Source organism: Pristiophorus japonicus, chromosome 12 (genome assembly GCF_044704955.1).
Source record: "Pristiophorus japonicus isolate sPriJap1 chromosome 12, sPriJap1.hap1, whole genome shotgun sequence".
NCBI lineage: Eukaryota > Metazoa > Chordata > Chondrichthyes > Pristiophoridae > Pristiophorus > Pristiophorus japonicus.
In genome coordinates, this window is record NC_091988.1 from 4,462,148 (window position 1) to 4,488,300 (window position 26,153).

At 43.3% G+C, this 26,153-nt stretch overlaps 1 protein-coding gene across 2 annotated transcripts in view; it reads left to right on the forward strand.

Annotated features, from left to right (window-relative positions):
* Positions 1–26,153, forward strand: part of LOC139277131 (neural cell adhesion molecule L1-like protein) — a 759,673-nt gene that overhangs the window by 75,409 nt on the left and 658,111 nt on the right. For both annotated transcript variants that reach the window (XM_070895152.1, XM_070895153.1), the window contains exon 2: positions 22,772–22,966. In XM_070895152.1, the coding sequence (XP_070751253.1) occupies positions 22,885–22,966 (82 nt within the window). In that variant the 5' untranslated portion in view covers positions 22,772–22,884. The remainder of the gene's footprint in view (positions 1–22,771; positions 22,967–26,153) is intronic.

Below are 26,153 nucleotides of genomic sequence, written 5' to 3' on the forward strand. Positions count from 1 at the left end.
GGCCCGACCTGGCGATCGGCCAACAAAAATAAAATGGAGTGGCCGGCAGCGCGACCTCCCCTTTAAGGGTGGCCGTACTGCCCAGCCACAAGGGTACCGACAGAAAAAGCTGTCAATGGTACCCACCGGCAGCTGCGTCGCTGGTAAGGGGTTGGCGCGTGCACAACACGGCGGGAAAACAGGCAGGATGGTCCCGTACACCACTCCAAAACTAAAGGAAAGCATGGATAGAGAACTGGTTGGCAGACAGGAAGCAGGGAGTTGGGATAAACGGGTCCTTTTCAGAATGGCAGGCAGTGACTCGTGGAGTGCCGCAGGGCTCAGTGCTGGGACCCCAGCTCTTTACAATATACATTAACGATTTAGATGAAGGAATTGAGTGTAATATCTCCAAGTTTGCAGACAACACTAAACTGGGTGGCCGTGTGAGCTGTGAGGAGGACACTAAGAGGCTGCAGGGTGACTTGGACAGGTTAGGTGAGTGGGCAAAGGCATGGCAGAAGCAGTATAATGTGAGGTTATCCATTTTGGGGGCAAAAACACGAAGGCATAATATTATCTGAATGGTGGCAGATTAGGAAAAGGGGAGGTGCAACGAGACCTGGGTGTCATGGTTCATCAGTCATTGAAAGTTGGCATGCAGGTACAGCAGGCGGTGAAGAAGGCAAATGGTATGTTGGCCTTCATAGCTAGGGGATTTGAGTATAGGAGCAGGGAGGTCTTACTGCAGTTGGACAGGGTCTTGGTGAGGCCTCACCTGGAATATTGTGTTCAGTTTTGATCTTCTAATCTGAGGAAGGACGTTCTTGCTATTGAGGGAGTGCAGCGAAGGTTCACCAGACTGATTCCCGGGATGGCTGAACTGTCATATGAGGAGAGACTGGATCAACTGGGCCATTATTAACTGGAGTTTTGAAGGATGAGAGAGGATCTCATAGAAACGTATAAGATTCTAACAGGACTGGACAGGTTAGATGCGGGAAGAATGTTCCCAATGTTGGGGAAGTCCAAAACCAGGGGACATAGTCTTAGGATAAGAGGTAGGCCATTTAGGACTGAGATGAGGAGAAACTTCTTCACTCAGAGAGTTGTTAACCTGTGGAATTCCCTACCGCAGAGAGTTGTTGAGGCCAGTTCATTGGATATATTCAAGAGGGAGTTAGATATGGCCCTTACGGCTAAAGGGATCAAGGGGTATGGAGAGAAAGCAGGAAAGCGGTACTGAGGGAATGATCAGCCATGATGTTATTGAATGGTGGTGCTGGCTCGAAGGGCCGAATGGCCTACTCCTGCACCTATTTTCTATGTTTCTATGTTATACAAAATGGTGGCCCCTCCATACCGACCGAGCGGTGATTCTTTACCGCGGCCACGGCCTTTAAAGAAAAGGGCAATTTCGGCTCCTGTATTGCTGCGAGTTCTAAATTGCCAAATGCATATACATAGTTTTGGCAATGGGTAGAACTCTGCAGTCATATATAATCTGTCGCAAATAGAGTTCTTCTTTGTTATAAACTTTTATTTATTTGATAAAAACAGTGTTGATTAAATGTATTTTTTATTGAGCTGCTGTTTACTGGTCCATTGTTAATGTAATTTAAAATGATGGCTGAGATTACAGAGGCAGGGTTATCTAAACACCATCTTTAGGATTAACCTTGGGTTAATTCCCTGTTTGTGGTTTGAGGCTAAAAAGGTATTAAACATGCTCTCATGGTATTTACAGTAATTTTGGAATTGTCTTGAAAATATAGCTGCAAGAATCTATTGTCGGCGTTTGCTGGTTATCCAGATATAGCTGGTGTCCTTCTCTGTTGCAAACAGAATCACAACAAAGACTTGTGAGAGAGGCCTGCGGGGAAGGGAGGGAGTGGTTTAACAGGTTGGCAAGTTGCTGAGATTGACAGCATTTTATTCACCGAGTGCAGTCGCTCTCCTCACTGGGTAGAGCGGCACGTGAAAAACAAATGGGTACAAGGGACTTGGTCGGAAGCCTAGTGCCAGTGTGAACAGGCAAAAAGTGAGGCTGATCCAGTTTGCTAACCACTTAACCTTTTTTTCTTCCTGCCCTAATTACGCAGTGGTGTTTTGAAGTTGCTGTTCATTCTACTAGTGCTGCACGCAACGCCAGTTCTCCCTCTTCCTACATATTTTCACTGTCCTTGCCATTGCTTCCATGCTGCACAGCTTTGAACTGATTTCCCCAACCCACACTCTTGTATCACATGGTCATTATCATTATTCTAATACTGCCAGTTAGCAGTTTGATCGAAGTAGAATGCCAAAGCTTGGAGCCGCCATTGTTTATTGGCCCTGTACCTAATGCACCCACCACCAGAAAACAATCATTCTGTCAGCAATCATTTCTTTCTCCAGTAAACTTAATTTGAAATACACTAAATTTTTGTAATGTTCCATGGTTCATTTAGTCCTATCAAAATTTATGATTTGATGCAGGCATTTAATTTTGCCTCTGTACATGTTGATGTAAAACTGCTGGCAGCGTGTCAGTTTCCAACTTCATGTTATTTGAGAATGCAGGAAGCATGAAAATGAAGTATAACACCAAAGTATCTATATTAAAATAGTGCAACTTTCTACAGCAGAAGTCTTACAGATACCAACCTACGTGCATTTTATAATTTTCAGAAAGTTGTGTAACTTTTATCCGCTGTTCAATTATGTTAACATGACGGATTGTAGTGAAAATATTCTGTTTCTGTTTAAAAAAGTTATAGTAGCATCAACACTCTCTCATTTTGCTCAAAATAATTGTTGCAGAATTCATTTCTTAATTAGGCAGAACAACAGAAAAAGGAGTGTGTCGCAAGACATAACGGAGGGGGCGACATTTCCTCAGAGTTCCTGTTGCTCCGTAAGTTCAGTAACCCCGTTTATACATGGGAAAGAGTTTTTTGCTAAAGTTACAGTGGAGTGTGAGAAACTCTAAGGAGGTACACCCCTTAAGGAATTGCAAAGTTATTTTCTCCCAGAAGCTTTATCTTAATACTGCCACGTGCTAGTCAGAGTAGGAATCGCAGGATAGCTCAGATGAATACGTGGCTTGAGCAGTGGTGCAGCAGGGAGTGATTCAAATTCCTGGGACATTGGAACTAGTTCTGGGGGAGGTGGGACCAGTACAAACCGGACGGTCTGCACCGAGGCAGGACCGGAACCAATGCCCTAGGAGGAGTGTTTGCTGGTGCTGTTGGGGAGGAGTTAAACTAACATGGCAGGGGAATGGGAACCAATGCAGGGAGACAGAGGGAAACAAAATGGAGACAGAAGCAAAAGACAGAAAGGAGATGAGTAAAAGTGGAGGGCAGAGAAACCCAAGGCAAAAAATAAAAAGGGCCACTTTGCAGCAAAATTCTAAAGGGTCAAAGTGTGTTAAAAAGGCAAGCCTGAAGGCTCTGTGCCTCAATGCGAGGACTATTCGGAATAAGATGGACGAATTAACTGTGCAGATAGCAGTTAACGGATACGATGTGGTTGGCATCACAGAGACATGGCTCCAGGGTGACCAAGGCTGGGAACTCAACATCCAAAGGTATTCAACATTTAGGAAGGATAGACAAAGGAAAAGGAGGCAGGGTGGCGTTGCTGGTTAAAGAGGAAATTAATGCAATTGTAAGGAAGGACATTAGCTTGGATGATGTGGAATCAGTATGGGTGGAGCTACGGAATACCAAAAGGCAGAAAACGCATGTGGGAGTTGTGTACAGACCTCCAAACAGTAGTCGTGATGTTGGGGAGAGCATCAAACAGGAAATTAGGGGTGCATGCAATAAAGGGGTGCAGCAGTTATCATGGGTGACTTTAATATGCATATAGATTGGGCTAACCAAACTGGAAACAAAACGATGGAGGAGGATTTCCTGGAGTGCATAAGGGATGGTTTTCTCGACCATTATGTCGAGGAACCAACTAGGGGGGAGGCCATCTTAGACTGGGTGTTGTGTAATGAGAGAGGATTCATTAGCAATCTCGTTGTGCGAGGCCCCTTGGGGAAGAGTGACCATAATATGGTGGAATTCTACATTAGGATGGAGAATGAAACAGTTAATTCAGAGACCATGGTCCAGAACTTAAAAGAAGGGTAACTTTGAAGGTATGAGGCGTGAATTGGCTAGGATAGATTGGCGAATGATACTTAAGGGCTTGACAGTGGATGGGCAATGGCAGACATTTAGAGACCGCATGGATGCACTACAACAAGTGTACATCCCTGTCTGGCGTAAAAATAAAAAAGGGAAGGTGGCTCAACCGTGGCTATCTAGGGAAATCAGGGATAGTATTAAAGCCAAGGAAGTGGCATACAAATTGGCCAGAAATAGCAGCGAACCAGGGACTGGGAGAAATTTAGAACTCAACAGAGGAGGACAAAGGGTTTGATTAGGGCAGGGAAAATGGAGTACGAGAGGAAGCTTGCAGGGAACATTAAAATGGACTGCAAAAGCTTCTATAGATATGTAAAGAGAAAAAGGTTAGTAAAGACAAACGTAGGTCCCCTGCAGTCAGAATCAGGGGAAGTCATAACTGGGATCAAAGAAATGGCAGACCAATTGAACAAGTACTTTGGTTTGGTATTCACGAAGGAGGACACAAACAACCTTCCGGATATAAAAGGGATCAGAGGGTCTAGTAAGAAGGAGGAACTGAGGGAAATCCTTATTAGTCGAGAAATTATGTTGGGGAAATTGATGGGATTGAAGGCCGATAAATCCCCAGGGCCTGATGGTCTGCATCCCAGAGTACTTAAGGAGGTTGCCTTGGAAATAGCGGATGCATTGACAGTCATTTTCCAACATTCGATCGACTCTGGATCAGTTCCTATCGAGTGGAGGGTAGCCAATGTAACCCCACTTTTTAAAAAAGGAGGGAGAGAGAAAACAGGGAATTATAGACTGGTCAGCCTGACATCGGTAGTGGGTAAAATGATGGAATCAATTATTAAGGATGTCATAGCAGCGCAGTTGGAAAGAGGTGACATGATAGGTCCAAGTCAGCATGGATTTGTGAAAGGGAAATCATGCTTGACAAATCTGGAATTTTTTGAGGATGTTTCCAGTAGAGTGGACAAGGGGGAACCAGTTGATGTGGTATATTTGGACTTTCAGAAGGCTTTCAACAAGGTCCCACACAAGAGATTGATGTGCAAAGTTAAAGCACATGGGATTGGGGGTAGTGTGCTGACGTGGATTGAGAACTGGTTGTCAGACAGGAAGCAAAGAGTAGGAGTAAATGGGTACTTTTCAGAATGGCAGGCAGTGACTAGTGGGGTACTGCAAGGTTCTGTGCTGGGGCCCCAGCTGTTTACATTGTACATTAATGATTTAGATGAGGGGATTAAATGTCGTATCTCCAGGTTTGCGATGACACGAAGTTGGGTGGCAGTGTGAGCTGCGAGGAGGATGCTATGAGGCTGCAGAGTGACTTGGATAGGTTAGGTGAGTGGGCAAATGCATGGCAGATGAAGTATAATGTGGATAAATGTGAGGTTATCCACTTTGGTTGTAAAAACAGAGAGACAGACTATTATCTGAATGGTGACAGATTAGGAAAAGGGGAGGTGCAACGAGACCTGGGTGTCATGGTACATCAGTCATTGAAGGTTGGCATGCAGGTACAGCAGGCGGTTAAGAAAGCAAATGGCATGTTGGCCTTCATAGCGAGGGGATTTGAGTACAGGGGCAGGGAGTTGTTACTACAGTTGTACAGGGCCTTGGTGAGGCCACATCTGGAGTATTGTGTACAGTTTTGGTCTCCTAACTTGAGGAAGGACATTCTTGCTATTGAGGGAGTGCAGCGAAGGTTCACCAGACTGATTCCCGGGATGGTGGGACTGACCTATCAAGAAAGACTGGATCAACTGGGCTTGTATTCACTGGAGTTCAGAAGAATGAGAGGGGACCTCATAGAAACGTTTAAAATTCTGACAGGTTTAGAAAGGTTAGATGCAGGAAGAATGTTCCCAATGTTGGAGAAGTCCAGAACCAGGGGTCACAGTTTAAGGATAAGGGGTAAGCCATTTAGGACCGAGATGAGGAGAAACTTCTTCACCCAGAGAGTGGTGAACCTGTGGAATTCTCTACCACAGAAAGTTGTTGAGGCCAATTCACTAAATATATTCAAAAAGGAGTTAGATGTAGTCCTTACTACTCGGGGGATCAAGGGGTATGGCGAGAAAGCAGGAATGGGGTACTGAAGATGCATGTTCAGCCATGAACTCGAAGGGCCGAATGGCCTACTCCTGCACCTATTTTCTATGTTTCCATGAAATACATTCCAGTTCAAGGATATTGGGGTGACTTTCTCCTGTGTTTGTCGAGTTGCACTGTTGGCTATTTATGGTGATGCCGGATGTCACCTTGGCTAGCAGCCTTCTGTGATTGAGTCAAGAGACTTGAACTGAAAACCTGTTCAGTGTGATTTATGCTGCAGTGAAACAAGTTTTAACTTGGCATCATGTTCAGGTAGTTTTGAAGGGCTTTAAGGCACAATCATAATGGGCTCAAAATTGGCCAGGAGTTGCTCCATTTTTTTTGGAGCAACTTGATTTTTCTGGAGTATCTTAAAAATCCATATTTTGTACATTCAATTTGCGCCAGTGTAAGTGAGTTAGTTAGGATTTTTTTAGTTTAGTTTAGTTTTTTTCAAAAGGGGGCGTTACCAGCCACCTATGCCTGTTTTGGCCATTTAGGCCACTTTGTCAGCTAATAGTTGCTCCAAACTAACTTAGGCCAGCGTATGTGGCCACTTGTGGTCGCTTGTGAAAACCCTTGCGGAGAGTTAAGAAATCAGTGCAGGTAGGTACATCGGAGACCCACAGAACTTAATGACTTGACTAAAGAATGTGAATAGGATCAAATAACTATACAGGACATCATATGACAAACTTTGCAAAGTTAATTTACTATACAGCAGAAGAATTCACGGATGATACCAGAAATGAGAAGATAAAGGAAAGGCTGAACAGCCTGGGTTTCTTTCCTCGAGGAAAAAATAAGGCTGAGTGTGAACTTATAGAGGTCTTTAAAATGATGACACAGTTTGATAAGGTAGACATAGAGAAGATGTTTCCACTTATGGGAGACCCGAAAACTAGGGGCAATAAATGTAAGATAGTCACCAATAAATCCAATAGGGAATTCAGGAGAAACTTCTTTACCCAAAGGGTGATAAGAATGCAGAACTCGCTGCCAGAAGTAGTAGTTTCGACTAATAGCACAGATGCATTTGAGGGAAAGTTCGAAAACCACAGGAGGACAAAGGAATAGAGGGTTTACAGCCAATTAAATACGTTTGAAATGCAGACACTCTGGAATAAAGGATACTCGGCAGGCAACATGCGCACAGCACCCCCCCCCACAAACAACAATGAGCAAATGTTGGTTGAGGGATAAATATTGACTTGGACAGTGAGGAGTACCCTCCTGCTTTATGTGCTGACATACTCTAGCAACAAGATAAATGACCAGAAAATATGTTTTTGGTGGCATTGGTTGAGGGGTAAGTGTTGACCAGGACACTGGAAGAACTCTCTCTTGAATAGTACCATGGGATCGTTCACATCCACATGGGAGAGAAGGCGGCACATCAGTTTAATGGTTCATCCGAAAGACTGCATCACCAACAGTGCAGGAATCAATCAGGATTGCAGTGACGTGTCGGTGCAGATTATATGCTCAAGTCTCTGGAGTGGGACTTGATCCAAACTCCTCCTGACTCTGAGGCGAGAGTGCTTCTACTGAATCACAGCTGATACCGAGAGATCTGGCATAGAAACAAACATTCTAATATGTTGGATACCAGCACAATTATTTTGCTTACATGTTGTTTCCTTTTTGTGATGATATATGAACATTAATTTCATTGTGCAGTATTTCTCTCTTGGACTGAGAAAATCATTATAAAGCTGGAACCATAGCAGACCCCACGCTCCTTTTGAAAGTCTAAATAGCTGAAATTCAGGGGCGGTAACTTCTGCAAGGCGGGACTTCCTGCTGCAAGGCGGGACTTCCTGCATTCGGCACAGAAGCCCCGCCCCGGCAGCGAACTTGGGCTCACCGCCCCCGAGAGGGAGTGGAGAGCAATTTTGCGTGCTCCATTTCTTCTCTGCACCGGCACTGGGGTACTAACCGCGGGAATTTTCCTGCACCACGCAGAGCGCTGCATAGCACTGGCGGAAGCACAGGGCCCTCCCCTTCCGTTAAAGGGGAGGGCACGTTGCATCATGGCGAAGGGGCCACCACTTTGCCACCAGGGAGCAGGGTGCCGGGGCAGCGGCCTGGCACAGAAGCAGAGTGCCGGGCGGCAACATCACGGCACGGACCCCACAAATTGGACAAGGCAGGGCCGCCGCCAGTAAGTCAGCCATTTTATAAAAACTGCATGCCGCACCTCCCCTTTAATTGTCGCCTCGAGCACGGAGTGTGGCCCGGGTTTGACCCGTGAAGCTGACCCGGGCATCGCCCTCGGCGGCCACTCGGGGTGCGGCCGAATTTTCGCTCCGGGGTGAAAACGGATCATTGCACACACGGCTTAACCTGCACCTATAGATTCCCTCATTGCAACAAATCCAAGCAACAAATCCTCAGGCTGCAATGGTTTGTTTTCCCACATGACTTCAAAAGCAGTTGGAGCATTAACACAAAAAAAACCAACTAATATTCGATAATCTATTTTTATCACAAATGTTTAATCTATACGATTCTCTCAGTCTTCCAATTTTCCAACATTCCATTGACTCTGGATCAGTTCCTATGGAGTGGAGGGTAGCCAATGTAACCCCACTTTTTAAAAAAGGAGGGAGAGAGAAATCAGGGAATTATAGACCGGTCAGCCTGACATCGGTAGTGGGTAAAATGATGGAATCAATTATTAAGGATGTCATAGCAGCGCATTTGGAAAGAGGTGACATGATAGGTCCAAGGCAGCATGGATTTGTGAAAGGGAAATCATGCTTGACAAATCTTCTGGAATTTTTTGAGGATGTTTCCAGTAGAGTGGACAAGGGAGAACCAGTTGATGTGATATATTTGGTCTTTCAGAAGGCTTTCGACAAGGTCCCACACAAGAGATTGATGTGCAAAGTTAAAGCACATGGGATTGGGGTTAGTGTGCTGACGTGGATTGAGAACTGGTTGTCAGACAGGAAGCAAAGAGTAGAAGTAAATGGGTACTTTTCAGAATGGCAGGCAGTGACTAGTGGGGTACCGCAAGGTTCTGTGCTGGGGCCCCAGCTGTTTACACTGTACATTAATGATTTAGACGAGGGGATTAAATGTAGTATCTCCAAATTTGCGAATGACACTAAGTTGGGTGGCAGTGTGAGCTGCGAGGAGGATGCTATGAGGCTGCAGAGTGACTTGGATAGGTTAGGTGAGTGGGCAAATGCATGGCAGATGAAGTATAATGTGGATAAATGTGAGGTTATCCACTTTGGTAGTAAAAACAGAGAGACAGACTATTATCTGAATGGTGACAGATTAGGAAAAGGGGAGGTGCAACAAGACCTGGGTGTCATGGTACATCAGTCATTGAAGGTTGGCATGCAGGTACAGCAGGCGGTTAAGAAAGCAAATGGCATGTTGGCCTTCATAGCGAGGGGATTTGAGTACAGGGGCAGGGAGGTGTTGCTACAGTTGTACAGGGTCTTGGTGAGGCCACACCTGGAGTATTGTGTACAGTTTAGGTCTCCTAACTTGAGGAAGGACATTCTTGCTATTGAGGGAGTGCAGCGAAGGTTCACCAGACTGATTCCCGGGATGGTGGGACTGACCTATCAAGAAAGACTGGATCAACTGGGCTTGTATTCACTGGAGTTCAGAAGAATGAGAGGGGACCTCATGGAAACGTTTAAAATTCTGACGGGTTTAGAAAGATTAGATGCAGGAAGAATGTTCCCAATGTTGGAGAAGTCCAGAACCAGGGGTCACAGTTTAAGGATAAGGGGTAAGCCATTTAGGACCGAGATGAGGAGAAACTTCTTCACCCAGAGAGTGGTGAACCTGTGGAATTCTCTACCACAGAAAGTTGTTGAGGCCAATTCACTAAATATATTCAAAAGGGAGTTAGATGAAGTCCTTACTACTAGGGGGATCAAGGGGTATGGCGAGAAAGCGGGAAGGGGGTACTGAGGTTGCATGTTCAACCATGAACTCATTGAATGGCGGTGCAGGCTAGAAGGGCCGAATGGCCTCCTCATGCACCTATTTTCTATGTTTCTATGACCCTATTGGCTAATGCTCCTAAATTGAGGTACATTTTGTGAGGAAAACAGTTTTCAAGTGCTTTTTTATTTACTTCAGAGACAGATTAATTTTATATCTATATGAGAGAGTGGGTGCAGCTATTGTTTTGATTATGCTGAGAATTCAAAATGAACCTTTTCTTCACATGAAAATGTATTTACCAAATTTGCATAAATAAATCCTTGTTACCAATGGTAGTTTGAGTCGCTATGAAAAAATACCACAGGTCATAGAATCATCCTCCCCTTTAATCTGCTTCCTTCCCCATAACAAACTAAGGGGCTGAAATTCAGTCCTTATGACTCAATATTAAACACAGAATGTCAGTACATGCAGATGTCACACTCAATTTTTTACAATTAGAAAATAATTTTAAAATACTTCTGAGCAGCAACCTTGAACTGATGAGCTCATTCCAACCAACGTTTTCTGAGGAAGCAATATTAAAACTCTGATTCACTTTAAAAAGAGAAGGAAAGGCTGTAATTAACCTGTAATTAACCCAAGCTTTTATTTCAAGAATGTAGTGCAGTTAAGCCTTTCAGCTGTAAAGGAACACATCTAACTTTTGGAGCAAAATAATACTTTGTGTGGCACAGTTTTCCTCTCTATAAAATAGTGTGCCTTCCTACTTATCGTGAGCAGCACCTTGGGGGATTGGAAATTTTTAGATTAATTCTCCAAATATGGATGTTGCAAGCAAGGCTGGCGTTTATTGCCCATCTCTCATTGCCCTTGAGCAGGTGATGGGGGCCTTCATCTTGAACCGCTGCAGTCTTTGCAGTGAAGGTACACGGTAGTGAGTAGTGAGTTCCAGGATTTTGACCCAGTGATGATGAAGGAACAGCGATATTTGTTCAAGTCGCGATGGCGTGTGACTTGGAAGGGAACGTGTAGCTGATGGTGTTCCCATGCATCTGCTGGCCTTGTCCTTCTGGGTGGCGGAGGTCACTCATTTGGGAGCTTATGCGTAACAATGTGTTTTGCATGTGTCTGTGTCCATCACATGTCAGGTGCCATACATACATTATCACAGCTAAAGAGTATTAAAAAAAGAAAGCTGAACTGATCTACAATTGGATTGGATTGAGGATTTGCTAGAGAAAGTCATGTCAATTACACTAAGTTATACACAGTGATACTTGAGCATCATATGGTGTAATCCTTATAAAACAGAGCATCCTCTGCCCAACTGTGAGCAATGTTATGGAAGATCAGCCATGCAGAAATATTTCACACACTCTGCTGCTAAACGTGACACAACCTCCATTTCTACATTGTTTAGGACTGAATAGTATATTCTAGTGTACAAGTTTTAACACATGTAATGTTAGGAGAAAGTATCAAAGTGCATAACTACTCTGTAAAACCCTGCATGTTCAAATTAGCGTCTGGTAGCCTTCAGGATTGACATTAATTCATTCAAACCAAAATTGGTTTGCATGCAGATTTTTGTCAGTTGTGCTAACATTTCAACACTGGAAGGCAACATCATTGAGTATCAAGTTTAATTGAAGTTGGGATAAGATGCTTCGGGGGACAAATGTGTTTTAAGTATTAAAAGTCCAATAAATTTCCAAAATAAATAAAAATTCACTCTTGGTGTTAAGCCCTGATATTCATGGTTACTTTGGACTTTAGGGGCATGACGATTTTTGAGCAACAACTGCTAAGCCATTTGTAATGCAAAGTCGTGCGTATCTGCTGAGATTTCAATTATTTCGGTGATTGGCCTTTCAATATTAATTGAATCAATGGACAGGGAATGAATTTTAAGGACAGCTAATAACAAATTTAATTTACCTCAATTATTGATTTTCTAATTTTAACTTAATTTATGATTATTGTAAAAATGTAATTTTATTTAATATAATCAATCTTGATTTACTGATTCTATTATTGTAGAATCGTTATTGTACCTACCTTGTAAATTCAATTTCTCTTTTTTTTGATGCTTGTATCTATTCGCGTGCGCATTTTGGCTGCCGCTTCAGACCCGAGCCATTGACTTCTTACACTTCCTGCTCCCGTTTCTTTTTCTCTCTCTCCCTCCCTGCTCAATATCGAATGTCGACATGCCACCTCTCATCTATCCTCTCTCATATACTCTGTCCTTCAAAATCTTCACACATAGAATTCATGACTCTTCAACCTTCCTCCTCTCCTGCTGCCGTCCCAGGCTTGACTCCCTCTTAGACAAGCCTGCAGCTTCCCTCTGTGCCTCTTTTGGTATCCTCCGAAGGGCCCATCGTGGCCCTCGTCGCTGCCTCCTCACAAACAGCAACCCGAGCTGTCCCGTCCTACTCTCACACCGACCATCCCGCCCAGCCTGTCCTGGGATGGCTAGCCTTGCAAATCTCCTCCCTGTGTAGCTCACTTCTCCAACCAATGACCGTGTGTATTCTGGCAGTAGATCAGCCATCACGGATGTTCCCAAAATCTCCTCACGGAATGTCTCTCTGCTGCCCACCCAAGCATGATAACTGCTCTGCTTTCCTCCCTCAGCCTTTGCACCGAGCGACTTCTCATCCTCGGTGATTTCAACCTCCATCTCAACTCATCTCTCTCCACTACCCTCCTGTCCTCCTTTAATCTCTCCCTCCATGTAAATTCCTCAACCCATGTTCACGGCCACCCCCTTGACCTTGCCATCTCTCGTGGCCTTGCTATTCCAAAGGTCTCAGTTAAAGATAAAGCCATCTCTGACCATTTCCTTGTATCGCTCTCGACACATATCCCCCTTCCCCCAATCCAAACCTACCTCCTTCTGCATCTGCCCTTGGAAAAATCTCACTCCAAACTCTCTTACAACTGCACTTATCAACTCGAAACTGTCCAACCTTTGGCCCTCTTTTAACAGTGATATTTCTGCAGCCACCGATCTGCTCAACCAGATCTTCACCAACACCTTTGATGCCCTAGTCCCTATTTAAAAGATAACTCTCTCCCACGCTGGCTGTTCCCCTGGTACAGCCCTCATCTTCGCTCCCTCAAGTCAAAAGGGGCGCAGATTTGAACAGATGTGGCGGACAACTGGTTCAGCCATTCACTGCCAGATCTGGCTCGAACACATAAAATATTATCGGTTTCTACTCTTGTCTACAAAAACTGCTCACTATTCCAGGATCATTCTGGATTTCAAAGATAGCTCCTGGCTACTATTCTCTGCTGCCAACCATCTCCTTAAACCCGTCTCCCCTGTCTCCACCACACTCACCTCCAACAACAAGTGTGAAGAGCTCATGGACTTCTTTGTCTCAAACATTGAGACCATCCACTCGGCTGTCTCTGCGAGTTCCCTTCCTTCCCCTAGCCCAGGGCCAAACTTCATCTGAGGCTCCCACCTGCCCTAGCCCTAAACTCACATATTTCTCTAGTTTCTCTTAATCGCTCCAAACTCATCTTATCCATGCAACCCACTTCCTGCTCCCTTGACCCTATTCCCACTAAACTGCTGACCACACAACTTCCTCTTTTGGCTGCCATGTTAGCCGACATTGTTAATGGTTCTCTCTCCTCAGGTACTGTGCCCCTCTCCCTCAAATCTGCCGTCATCACCCCTCTCCTCAAAAAACCCAACCCTTGACCCCACTTTGCTTGCTAGCTATCGCCTCATCTCCAACTTCCCTTTCCTGTCCAAAGTACTTGTAGCCTTCCAAATCCGTATCCATCTTTCCATGAATTCAATGTTTGAATCCTTTCAATCTGGTTTTTGCCCCTGCCAGGGTACCGAAACTGCTCTCATCAAAATCACAAATGACATCCTCTGTGACTGTGACAAAGGTAAACTATCCCTCCTCGTCCTCCTAGACCTGTCTGCAGCCTTTGACACAGTTGACCACTCCATCCTCCTCCAACGCCTCGCCACCGTCGTCCAGCTGGGTGGGACTGCACTCGCCTGGTTCCATTCTTATCCATCTAATCGTAGCCAGAGACTCTCCTAATGGCTTCTCTTCCCGGCCCCTGCATCGTTATCTCTGGTGTCCCCCAAGGATCTGTCCTTGGCCCCCTCCTATTTCTCATCTATATGCTGCCCCTTGGCGACATCATCCGAAAACACGGAGTCAGTTTCCATATGTACGCTGATGACATCCAGCTCGACCTCACCACCACTTCTCTCGACCCCTCCACAGTCTCTAAATTGTCAGACTGCTTGTCTGACACCCAGTACTGGATGAGCAGAAATTTTCTCCAATTTAATATTGGGAAGACCGAAGCCATTATCTTTGGCCCCTCCACAAACTGTGTTCCCTAACCACTGACTCCATCCCTCTCCCTAGCATCAATCTGAGGTGAACAAGACTGTTCACAACCTAGGTGTCATATTTGACCCTGAAATGAGTTTCCAGCCACATATCTGCGGCATAACTAAAACCGCCTATTTCCAGCTCCGTAACATTGCCCGCCTCTGCCCCTGCCTCAGATCCTTTGCTGCTGAAACCCTCATGCCTTTGTTACCTCCAGACTTGACTACTCCAACTCACTCCTGGCCGGCCTTCCACATTCTACACCACGTAAACTTGAGGTTATCCAAAACTCAGCAGCCAGTGTCCTAACCTGCACCAAGTCACCCATCACCCCCTGTGTTTTCTGACCTACACTGGCTCCCAATTATACAAGGCCTCGATTTTAAAATTCTCATACTTGTTTACAAAACGCTCCATGGACTTGCCCCTCCCTATCTCTGTAATCTTTTTCAGCTTCACAATCCACAAGATGTCTGCGCTCCTCAAATTCTGCCCTTTTGAACATCCCTCATTATAACTGCTCAACCATCGGTGGCCGTGCCTTCAGCTGCCTGGGCCCCAAGCTCTGGAACTCCCTCCCTAAACCTCTCTACCTCTCTATCTCTCGTTCCTCCTTTAAGACGCCCATTAAAACCTATCTCTTTAAATAAGCTTTTGATCATCTGCCTTAATTTCTTTTGTGGCTCGGTGTCAAATTTTGGGTTTGTCTGTAACACTGCTGTGAAGCGGCTTGCGACGTTTTACGATGTTGAAGGCACAACATAAATAAAAGTTATTATTATTTATTGGAATTATCGAGAAAATATCTTATCTTGGCAGTGCCTTTGCAAAAAACCTGCATTAATAACTCAACAATTCAAAATACATGAGAAGATACTCAGCAGAAGATGGTTTCTTAGGTTAAAGTGTAATTCAGTCATCTTCCTAAGGATGATATGATAAAATGCTGATTTTGTTACTGGGGATGGCTCAGAATCTCTGGACTCCATTAAGTTCACTCTGATGACCATGAAACATGAAGGGGACAGTTTGTTTACTTGGGCATAATGATTGAGAACCTGACGGAAAGTATAATGTCAATTCCACGTGATCAACTTTGAGCAGATTTATCTTAAAAGGTCATCTTTTTACAAAATCATTTCTGTTAGTACTATTCATAATCAAACAATTTAATTTACGATTATTTAAAGATCAGATTCCTGGCCTTCTAAAGTTTACGTGAGTTGAATCTAAATAAAGCTCTGCATAAAAACCATCATCTCAGTCATCGTCACGTGCAAAATCAGCAAAGAATGGTGGACCTCTGTGACATTAGTACATGCTAGTGAAGAGCCAACCCTTCCTATATTTATTTCAATATGTATGTGGATTGGACTAAGGCCTTAACCACATACTGTAGTTAGTAAATTCCCTGCAAAGCTAAACAGGAATCTAATTAGAGTGTAATATCATGGGCCGTATCCTGTAATTTTGTATTGCATCTCCATGTTCATAGTGAAGTATTTTGAGTGCGTTAGTGCATCTGAAGATGAATTTAAATGTAATAAGTAGTTTGATAATGCCTTCGTTAGCAGATACTGAAAATAACTATTGGACTGATTGGCCTCAGTAACTCTGTATTACGGAAAGGAAAATTGTCCAGGGATCTTACTCCCGATTAGTATTCAACAACCCCAGCTGGGAGTGTCCATGTGTAGATGTGTGTCGAGGACAGGATGGAGCTTGGCAGTAGTGTGGTTGAAAAACCCTGTCTACACACGCACTGTGTAAGATCATACATGAGTAATGGCCTCTTGGGTAAAGTATAAGCTGGGCACCGATACAAGTGTACTTGAAAGCACTGAATGCTTTCAGGGGAGAATAAGATGGAGGAAGAAAATACACAGCGACTGACTTTTCTTGTCCTTCCTCCTCTCAAGATAGTGAAACACTAGGGGAGGTTAATTATGATTAGATGTCACGAAACATATTTTTTTTCCCTCTGACAAATAAAACTTGATGGTTCCAGAGCTTTGTGGTATTCTCCTTTTTTGAGAGTAGAGTAGTGATTGCATAAGCACGAATGATGTACAGTATTGTCTATTTATATCATCATAGGCCGTCCCTCGAATCGAGGATGACTTGCTTCCACGCCAAAAAGTTCACAGGTGTTTCAATGAAGGACCTGATATTCCAGATCCCGAACTACATCCTGAAGGGTGGAAGAGGCCTGTGCGTGGATTTTTTTAACGTGGGGTGACCGTTGCACACCAGCCACCACACGGGCTTGACAGAGCTAGGTCTTGGTCCAGTGGCAAGGGTTAACCAGGACGACTGGAGACCTGCTCTGCTGCACGGACCTAGTGCGCACACATATCGCAGTGTGGGCTGGGCCCGTGCTGCCCCTGGGCCTTCGCCTCTCCTGGGCCCCGTACTCGCGCCCCTCCTGGGCCCTGATCACGTCCCTCTACAGTCTCTCGCCGCTCCTGCTGTACCTGCCCACTCTCCAATCAACGACCTGGATCTTGGCGTCCCTTTTCACTGCCGTTGCTCTCCTGCCCCAGCACATGCTGCTCCCTGGAGTGGTACACTGCCACGCTGCTCCTTCCACTCCCTGGCCTGCTCCCATGGTGCTCACAGGCCAGGGGCCATGCATACTGTGCAGCAGGTCAATCGGTATCCCACAGTTTAATATTTTGGTTGGGACCCTGTGAAATTCCAGCATTTTCTAACTTTATTTCAGATTTTCATTTTATTTCCAATTATTTCAATGGTACTGGAGTCGAGTGAATTTTAAAACTGCTATATTTTGAGTAGACATTTCAAGGGCTCTTCATCAACAAATTATAAATACTTCCGTCAGAAAAGCTGGCAACAGACTTCAAAATGATAGCAAACTGTGGCAAGTTATTCTGCTAACTGACACTAACAACTTGCAACCCATGTCAGAAAAAACTCGTTATCATAAAAAAGATGGAGAATAAACAGTGCAGAACAATAAAACACAGATTATTGTGAAAATGAGTTTTTATGAAAGTCTTTCTCATGGGATTTGAATTACCCTGTGGATTTAAGTGTCCATATTTCTGAATGAGCTGAGTTCTGAAAGATGATAATGCAGCTTGTGATATTAAAGCAACATGCCAAATGTATTAAATTCATTATTCAACAGCGTGATAAAGGGCAGAGTGGGAAGAGCAATGTCCTGCGGAGAGAATTGGCAGTTTCAATAAGGATTTTTTTCCCCTCTACTCTTTCGATCTTTGGTATATTTTAAATAAATCCTCTATTACGTTAAAAAACCCCAAATGGCATCTAACTAATGGGGTTGAAGCTTCAAATAAGAGCTGGAACAAAACCAGAAAATACAGATCAGGCAGCATCTGAACAGAAAAATTATGTTTCAGGAATTGATCATTGATCAGAACTGCATGGGGGCAAATGTTAAACCTGGGATGCAGAACAATAATAGGTGAATAGGTTGGAGCTGTAAATAGCATGTGCTTTGGTGGTTCCATCAGAATTCTTCTGTTAGTATTGTCTATAATGTAATGTCTTGTTGAACAGAAATAATAGACTGGAACTAACATTTTGTGTGTGAATGAGTTATTCCAATTTTCCATCACCACCGGGTTGAGTACTTTGAAATTGAGTTCTATCTACAAGAGAAGGAAAAACGATTGGAGTTAGTTATTTATGGAGAAAGCCTTCCAGCTGGATTGCTATATTTCACCATACAAGGAACAAATCGGGTTGTGAAAATTTGATTGAAAGTGGAAATGCAGGTGTGATTGAAGTTCTTGATGATAAGGCAGTCTGAGAATTGTAAAGCAATTATGTTCCAGTTAGCTTTTTGCAATTACATCTGAGATATAGAATAAAAATTATCTTACACTTGAGAACTCATTACTCATTGTTCTGGTTCCAAATAACCCACCTAACTGTGAATTGGTTATTTAAATGGTTTATTTGGTTTGTAAATGTTTGAATGTTAAGCATCTCCTTGATTTGTGACACTTACAAAGTGTCCCATTCCCGCCCCCCCCGCCTCACTCAGCATCAATCCTTTTCAACCTTGAATGGAATAATTTGTAGAGATCCATGAGTAGTTGGTGAAAATGAAGGTTTAGAGGCAACATACATACTGGGAAGTAGTCATGTTAACATAACAGGATGTGCTTTAGTAACTTTAAAATATGTCCATACCAATTCTATCTGTAAGGTAATTGGAACAGACCCACCACAAAACAGTGAGTAGAAATATGGGTTTGAGCTATCACGAGATGGACAGTGGATAGCAGGGACTCCTCACAAACAATATAGTGAGCAACACAATTTACGATAAAACATGAGTGCATTGACATGATGCTTCTATCTCCTGCCTGTTTACACACTATGCCCTAGAAAATATTGGTTCCACCAGCTAGAGATCCAGGGCTTCAGCAGCAACTGTGACCCAATCGTTGGAGGCATTGAGCCTTGGACAAATGAACACGTGTTCTCATACTGCATTCCAGGTAATACCTTCTCGCAGCTAATGACCCAATCCTCAGAATTTCCTGATCAGTTATACAACATCATCATCATCATCATAGGCGGTCCCTCGAAACGAGGGTGACTTCCTTCCTCGGCTAAAAAGGATGAGTTCACAGGTGCTTCAATGAAGGACCGGAACTACACCCTGAAGGTGCGTGGATTTTTTTAAGGTGTGGTGGCCGTTGCACACCAGCCACCACACGGGCTTGACAGAGCTAGGTCTTGGTCCAGTGGCAAGGATTACCCAAGACAATTGGAGACATGCTCTGCTGCACGGACCTAGTGCGCACACATATCGCAGTGTGGGCTGGCTCGTGCTGCCCCTGGGCCCCTGGCCCCGACCTCATGCCTCTCCTGGGCCCTGAACATCAGTGGCAGGTCGGGGTCATAAAAGGAGCAGCGTGGAGGCCCCGACCAGCGAGAAAACACCAGCGGCATGGAGGCATACTACTTCAGGGGGCAGCGAAGAGTGACGTCATCAAGGTCCAGGTCAGTGATTGGAGCATGGGTAGATACAGCAGGAGTGGTGAGATCGGGGCAAATGAGCGGCAAGAGATTGTAGAGGGACGCTATACAACAAACATCTGTTGTCAGCTTGGTGGCAGGACGTGTTCTACATGTCCAAAGATGTGTACTTACTTATCATCAACTGCTTCAGATTCTCATGCAAGGGGCTATGATAAAAAATACCAGCTTGCTAAGAAGGTGACTTCAACCTTCCAAAGAACCATTTGTTTGGTGTAGGCTGTAATTCCCCTCCCTTAAAATATTTCAACTTAAGAAATGCACTTCACAACTTGGCTCTGGATCTCTCAAATGATCAAAGGGATGCATTGGATGGCTAGGAATTCTGAACCATTCAGGAGAACTGTTTAGATCTCTGCCTCATAATCTGTATGCCTAACCTGCAGTGGGACTTTGCTAACATTGAAGAAGGAAATCGAGACCAAACACCCGCCGGTGCTGCAGATCCAAGGCGCGGCCATGGAAACGTGGACCACTTCTCTTATCTCGAGAGCCTCTTATCAACAAAAGCAGACATTGATGAGGAGATTCAACATCGCCTCCTGTGCGCCAGTGCAGCCTTCGGCCGCCTGAGGGAAAGAGTATTTGAAGACCAGGCCCTCAGATCTACCACCAAGCTCATGGTCTACAGGGCTGTAGTAACACCCGCCCTCCTGTCTAGCTCAGAAACATGGACAATGTACAGTAGACACCTCAAGTCGCTGGAGAAATACCACCAACGATGCCTCCGCAAGATCCTACAAATCCCCTGGGAGGACAGACGCACCAACATTCATGTCCTCAACCAGGCCAACATTGAAGCACTGACCACACTTGATCAGCTCCGCTGGGAAGGCCACATTGTCCGCATGCCAGACATGAGACTCCCAAAGCAAGCGCTCGACTCGGAACTCCTTCACGGCAAACGAGCCAAAGGTGGGCAGAGGAAACGTTACAAGGACACCCTCAAAGCCTCCCTGATAAAGTGCGGCATCCCCACCGACACCTGGGAGTCCCTGGCCAAAGACCGCCCTAAGTGGAGGAAGTGCATCCGGGAGGGTGCTGAGCACCTCGAGTCTCATCACCGAGAGCATGCAGAAATCAAGCGCAGGCGGCAAACCTGTCCCACCCTCCCTTACCCTCAACAACTATCTGTCCCACCTGTGACAGGGACTGTGGTTCTTGTATTGGACTGTTCAGCCACCTAAGGACTCATTCTAATAGTGGAAGCAAGTCTTCCTCGATTCTGAGGGACTGCCTATGATGATAAGACACCTGTTAAAGCACTAAAAGGCGGCAGAGGCACAGTTAAAGGGACAGAAGTGCTCTGACGCTTGCGGGTGAAACCAAGGGACCATAAATATAAAATAGTCACTAACATCCAATAGGGAATTCAGAAGAAACTTCTTTACCCAGAGAGTGGTCAGAATTTGGAACTTGCTACCACAAGGAGTAATTGAGGCAAATAACATCGATGCATTTAAGGGGAAGCTGGATAAACACATGAGGGAGAAAGGAAGAGAAGGTTATGCTGATAGGGTTAGATGAGGAGGGTCGTGTGGAGCATAAACACCGATAAGGACATTTGGGCTGAATGGCCCGTTTCTATGCTGTATATTCTATGTAAGATATTTTTCTTTAAAGGTAACTGCTCTCCTTGAGCAAGGCCTTCCAACAACACATACAGGGCCTGAAGAAAGGAGGTGCCCATAACTCGGTCCTCGCATTCCAAACAGTGGTAGTCGATGGGGTCAGCAGTAGTGGAGGCAGTGCTATTGGTCAAGCTTCAAATTCACCACCGTCATTTAAATAAAGCAGGGTCGGCAAGGTGTGGGAATCTGTGGTCCCTGCGGTGGGGGAAAAAAGGGATCATTTACTGCAACATTGGTAGGGATGGGGATGCAGAGAGAGGCCGCTCTACGTGATTTTCCTTCCCTTACCACTGCTACCCAGCCCAATTTTGTCTCTTATAGCTTTATGTCACGTTAAAATGCCCTTAATATGTGCACAGCAGTTATCCAGCCTCCATGTAAATGGCCTCTTTACCATAGCCTGACAGGTCAGACACCACTCATTGTAATGCTCTCTCCAGAGTCCAAGGATGCCCACATTGGTTTATTGAGGAGCACCAGACTTGTCAGTCATTGGCAATAGCCCCAAGGAACTCTTTTGACCATGACTGACGGCAGAATTTAGCCAATTGAAAATTGATTTTGGATAATTTTTCTGTAATTGCTCACTGTAGTGGATGAACCCACTGATCCTGCTCCGTCTCCCTAATGAGCTTCTTCGCCCGATAACATGCTGCATCATAATCTACCTTTGCAGCAGCTTTTGATTAGTGCAAAGAGCTTTCACGTACCATGTTAACCATCCTTCGCTTTCGTCTAATTGTTCGCTGAATGCTTCAAAAAGTGAGCATGTTTCTTTCATAAAAGTCTCTGTAATTTCTGCTAAACAAAACTGGGTCTTCCTGATGAAGAAAATGATAAACCAGCCATCAGTAAATATTGCTTCACAATGTTTTTACATTTATAAAATTAGTTAAAGATTCCTTTTTTCCAGTTTCTTGAAACTTGGTCGCAGCAGTTATGGTTTATGAAACATATTATCAAAAGCTAAACAGCTTTGCAAAGATATTAAATGGAAATCTAGAATATTGGTAAATCATATGTCAATAATCCCCATATTACTCAAAACGCCTAATGCAAAATATTGCATCTGTCTTAGTTATACGAGAGATTTGCCAAAGACAGTAAGATGTATTTAAGAGTTTGTTGTATATCATTTTTTGAAGAAACTATCCCTATATTTCCACTTGTACCGAAAATGTATTTCATCATCTTTGTGAGTCTTTTGTTCAGGATGTCTGAAAAGTGGGATCCCCTCCAGCAGTAGTAACAAGTCCCAGAAGGTGCAATGTGAATGATTTCCCTTGCCCTATCACTGTGCTGTCACAGTAATCTGATTGCATAAAGTTCAATGTTCTGTTTGTCTGTGTGAAATCAGAATAAACTGAGAAATCTAGACCTGCTGTTACAGATCTCCTGTGGGAGAAAGTGGACGTGAGAGACTTGCATCATATTTTCTACACTAAAATTATATATCTCCAAAAGAGAGAAAAAACTAAATTGCATTACTTGTAAAATTACACCATGCCTGGTAACCCTTTGGGTTTACTTCAGTTTAGTTGTCTTGCAGTGCATGTGGATTAATGCTGTTTAATTTTCACCCTTTGTACCTCTCCAGATTCTGGTCAGTGACTCATGGCTATGCACTAGGCTGAACTAAAGCAAAGTGGAATCACAGGAGAAATCTTAATGTTTCCTTGTGGGTCTTGTTTAATCTCCTAAGCACTGAAGATGCTACTAAACACAAGAACTTTCCTATTATGTTTGCTGTGCTGGTCCACGTGGAGCTCATCAATGGAGATTCCAGAAGAGGGTAAGACAAAATGAATTAAAACCTAATTTCTGCATTATGTTCATTGTTCTGGAGATTTACGTGTGGTCTGACATGTGATACTGGTAATACTCCCCTTCCCATGCAGTCAAAATGATTTAGTGAATGACTAATTTTAGAAAACGTTTGCAAAATAAAATGCTGTCAGTTTGTCTCTATTATCCCGGGCTGTCGCAAATTATTTGCAAAAGAACTGGTTGCAAATTTGCATTCAATATTGTAATAGTAATCATCAGGTCCCTCACTGTGATGAAAAACACAGTACTCAAAATGTTTGTAAACTGATGTAAATGCTATATTAAAAATCAGTGCATGTATAAACTACAAAAGTTTATTTAGTAATCAGCAGTAAGAGTGGTAAAAATAGTTATTTTTTTGTAAAGAACTCGGCAGCAGAATCCTATCAGGCTTTTGTAATTTTGTGATCCAGTTACAACCAGCAACTGACATGCAATAAATTATTGATGAGACTTGTTCCATTATTCAGGATTTTAATGTAGCTGTTGGGCATGCGGCATAAATGTTCATTAACATGACACACCGTATACGCAGTGTAAAAACACTAGCCATTTATAATGAGAAGGATAACTGATCAATTAATGAAGTGGCTGTAACTGTGGTTTCATAAAAGTAATGTTACAACTGAGCCAGTGTATTACACAAGCTGCTAATTGGTGGATTTGTTGCTGATATATTTATGGTTTTCTTTTTAATTATAAAGCCATGTAAACATATGGCAGTAAAATACGAAATGTTTTGCAAAAGTGGCTTAAGAGAAAATGGCATTTGACTGAAGAGGTCCAAATTTTTCAATAATTTAACTTCTTTAATTTTCCTAGGTAAATAAATTAATGAATATAACAGTAGGAAATCTGAGAAAAATGTCAAGTGGATTAATCACTCAGCTGCTTTCAGTGTTGAGTCTGATGGATCTAATATCTGTGTGAAGTAGTATTACAGTGTTATTAGAGGAAATTAAATTATCTTTTAGCTATTAAATTGTCAGATTAGTTTGAACTGCTAACCTTAAATTTTACTGGCTAGCTCTGCCTTTCGTTACACAAAGCAAGGATCTAGACTCAATTGTAACATATTTTTCAAAGTAGGTTTCAAGGGTGGAGTTCCACCAGAAGCCAGATGTTGCCAAGAGAATTGCCAGTTCTATCACACTTTAATATTGATGCTTGTCTGGTCTCAGTCGCGGAAGCTGGCTACCCGTACTTACACTGTTAAAACTCATCCTCTGAGTCAAGCAGTACAATCATAAACCAACAAATAAGTGAACAGCAAGAAACAAAACTATTATATCTCCTGGCTGCTGTCTGTTAATACTTTCAACCAGGAAACAGAACAAAATTATATATCCTTGAATTACAACAGGCCATACACATTTCAAAAATCAAGGCCTATTTATAGTAATAATTGAATTTAAAAATGAAGCCATTGAATGACAATAACTTCCGCATTTTTAATTGTGATTATATTAAGCTTTGCACAGATTTCATATATATAAATTAACCGGAAATTACAGGATTGCAATCAGTTGTGTAGTTACAGCGTGGAGTAGCAGTATCCAATGGGGACAATAAACCTGTCTGTCAGCAGCTATAAACATATAAATTTGCATTAATTTTAGGGGTAGCAGATGAACAAGTGCATCTAGGAAATAATTTTAAAATGGTTCATTGCCTCTTTATCCTCGCATCTCACAAATAGACTTTATGCTCATTGGTTCTGCAGCACGAAAGAAAATGCAAATTAGACGATGTGAAGAATGTAATCATTGTTTTTATTTTCCCTTTGCTTACCCTGGATCTAAAGCTTTTGTTCAAGAAAAAAGTAAGTTAACCTGGTGCAATTATTGTTGTTGAGCATTTCTGACTGTCGATTGTGGTTCATTACCTGCAGAACTTCGCAATCCATTATCTGCACACACTGCTGAATTTCACTACATCACTTGTTTTCTTGTTTTCTCTTGTTCAGAATTGTTCTTGATAGAATTTCTGTACAATTTCTGGCCTTTGATTTACGAAATCAAAAATTAGATGAAAAATTATGAATGCCAAGGGTTCAGACAACATAAACAGTAAGAGTGAAGCTGAAGGAATTGAAATGATCTGCATCATTAAATGAAGTCACAATTTCTAAATCAGTACATAATGTATAGATTTTTAACACAAAGTTCAAATTCCCTGAAATTGGGATTACACGATACAATACATTTCTTGTCTGATAATCGATTCCCGTCTCCCCTCTACCACTTTGCTCTCTCACACAATTTTTCTCTCTGTATCCTCAGTAATTTGAAATAAAAATTAATCACACTGTTGCGTACTCCATCTTCGATCTTTCCAAAGAGTTTTAAGTTGTGAAATTCCTTATCTTTGTTGGTCTTTACTTCCTCCGACAATCTTCAAGCCTTTGAAACCAAAACTTGACACTGCCTAATCACTACTTCCTGATTTACCACATCTTCAACCTGTTAATTTTGGCCCTTCAGCTGGTTTCTTAGTTTTTAAAAGGTATCCAGGCAATAACTACTGCAATGGATTAATAGATGTCAATACCATCATCACCCATCATCATAGGCAGTCCCTCGGAATCGAGGAAGACTTGCTTCCACTCTTAAAATGAGTCCTTAGGTGGCTGAACAGTCCAATACGAGAGCCACAGTCTTTGTCACAGGTGGGACAGATAGTTGTTGAGGGAAGGGGTGGGTGGGACAGGTTTGCCGCACGCTCTTTCTGCTGCCTGCGCTTGTTTTCTGCATGCTCTCAGCGATGAGTGCAAGTGCACTCATATCACTCATCACAGATCAATTCTGAAGTAATCACTCCAAGTTTAGTTGTGATTGGCAATTAATTACAGGGATTTTTATTAAATATGAGGAGTGGCATAAATAAGTTAAAGCAACAAGTCCATAATGTTAAGTACTTGATGGGACAATTTGCTTCCTAGAAAGTGCTCCAACAAACTTCTCGGTGAAGATTTGCTGGTGGATAGAACTCGTATGAAATGCATGGTCAGCCATGATCATATTGAATGGTGGTGCAGGCTTGAAGGGCCGAATGGCCTACTCCTGCACCTATTTTCTATGTTTCTATGTATGTCAGTATTGACTCCTGTAATCCTTAGATCAAGCCAGCAAGGATTTTACAGATGGCCTGTG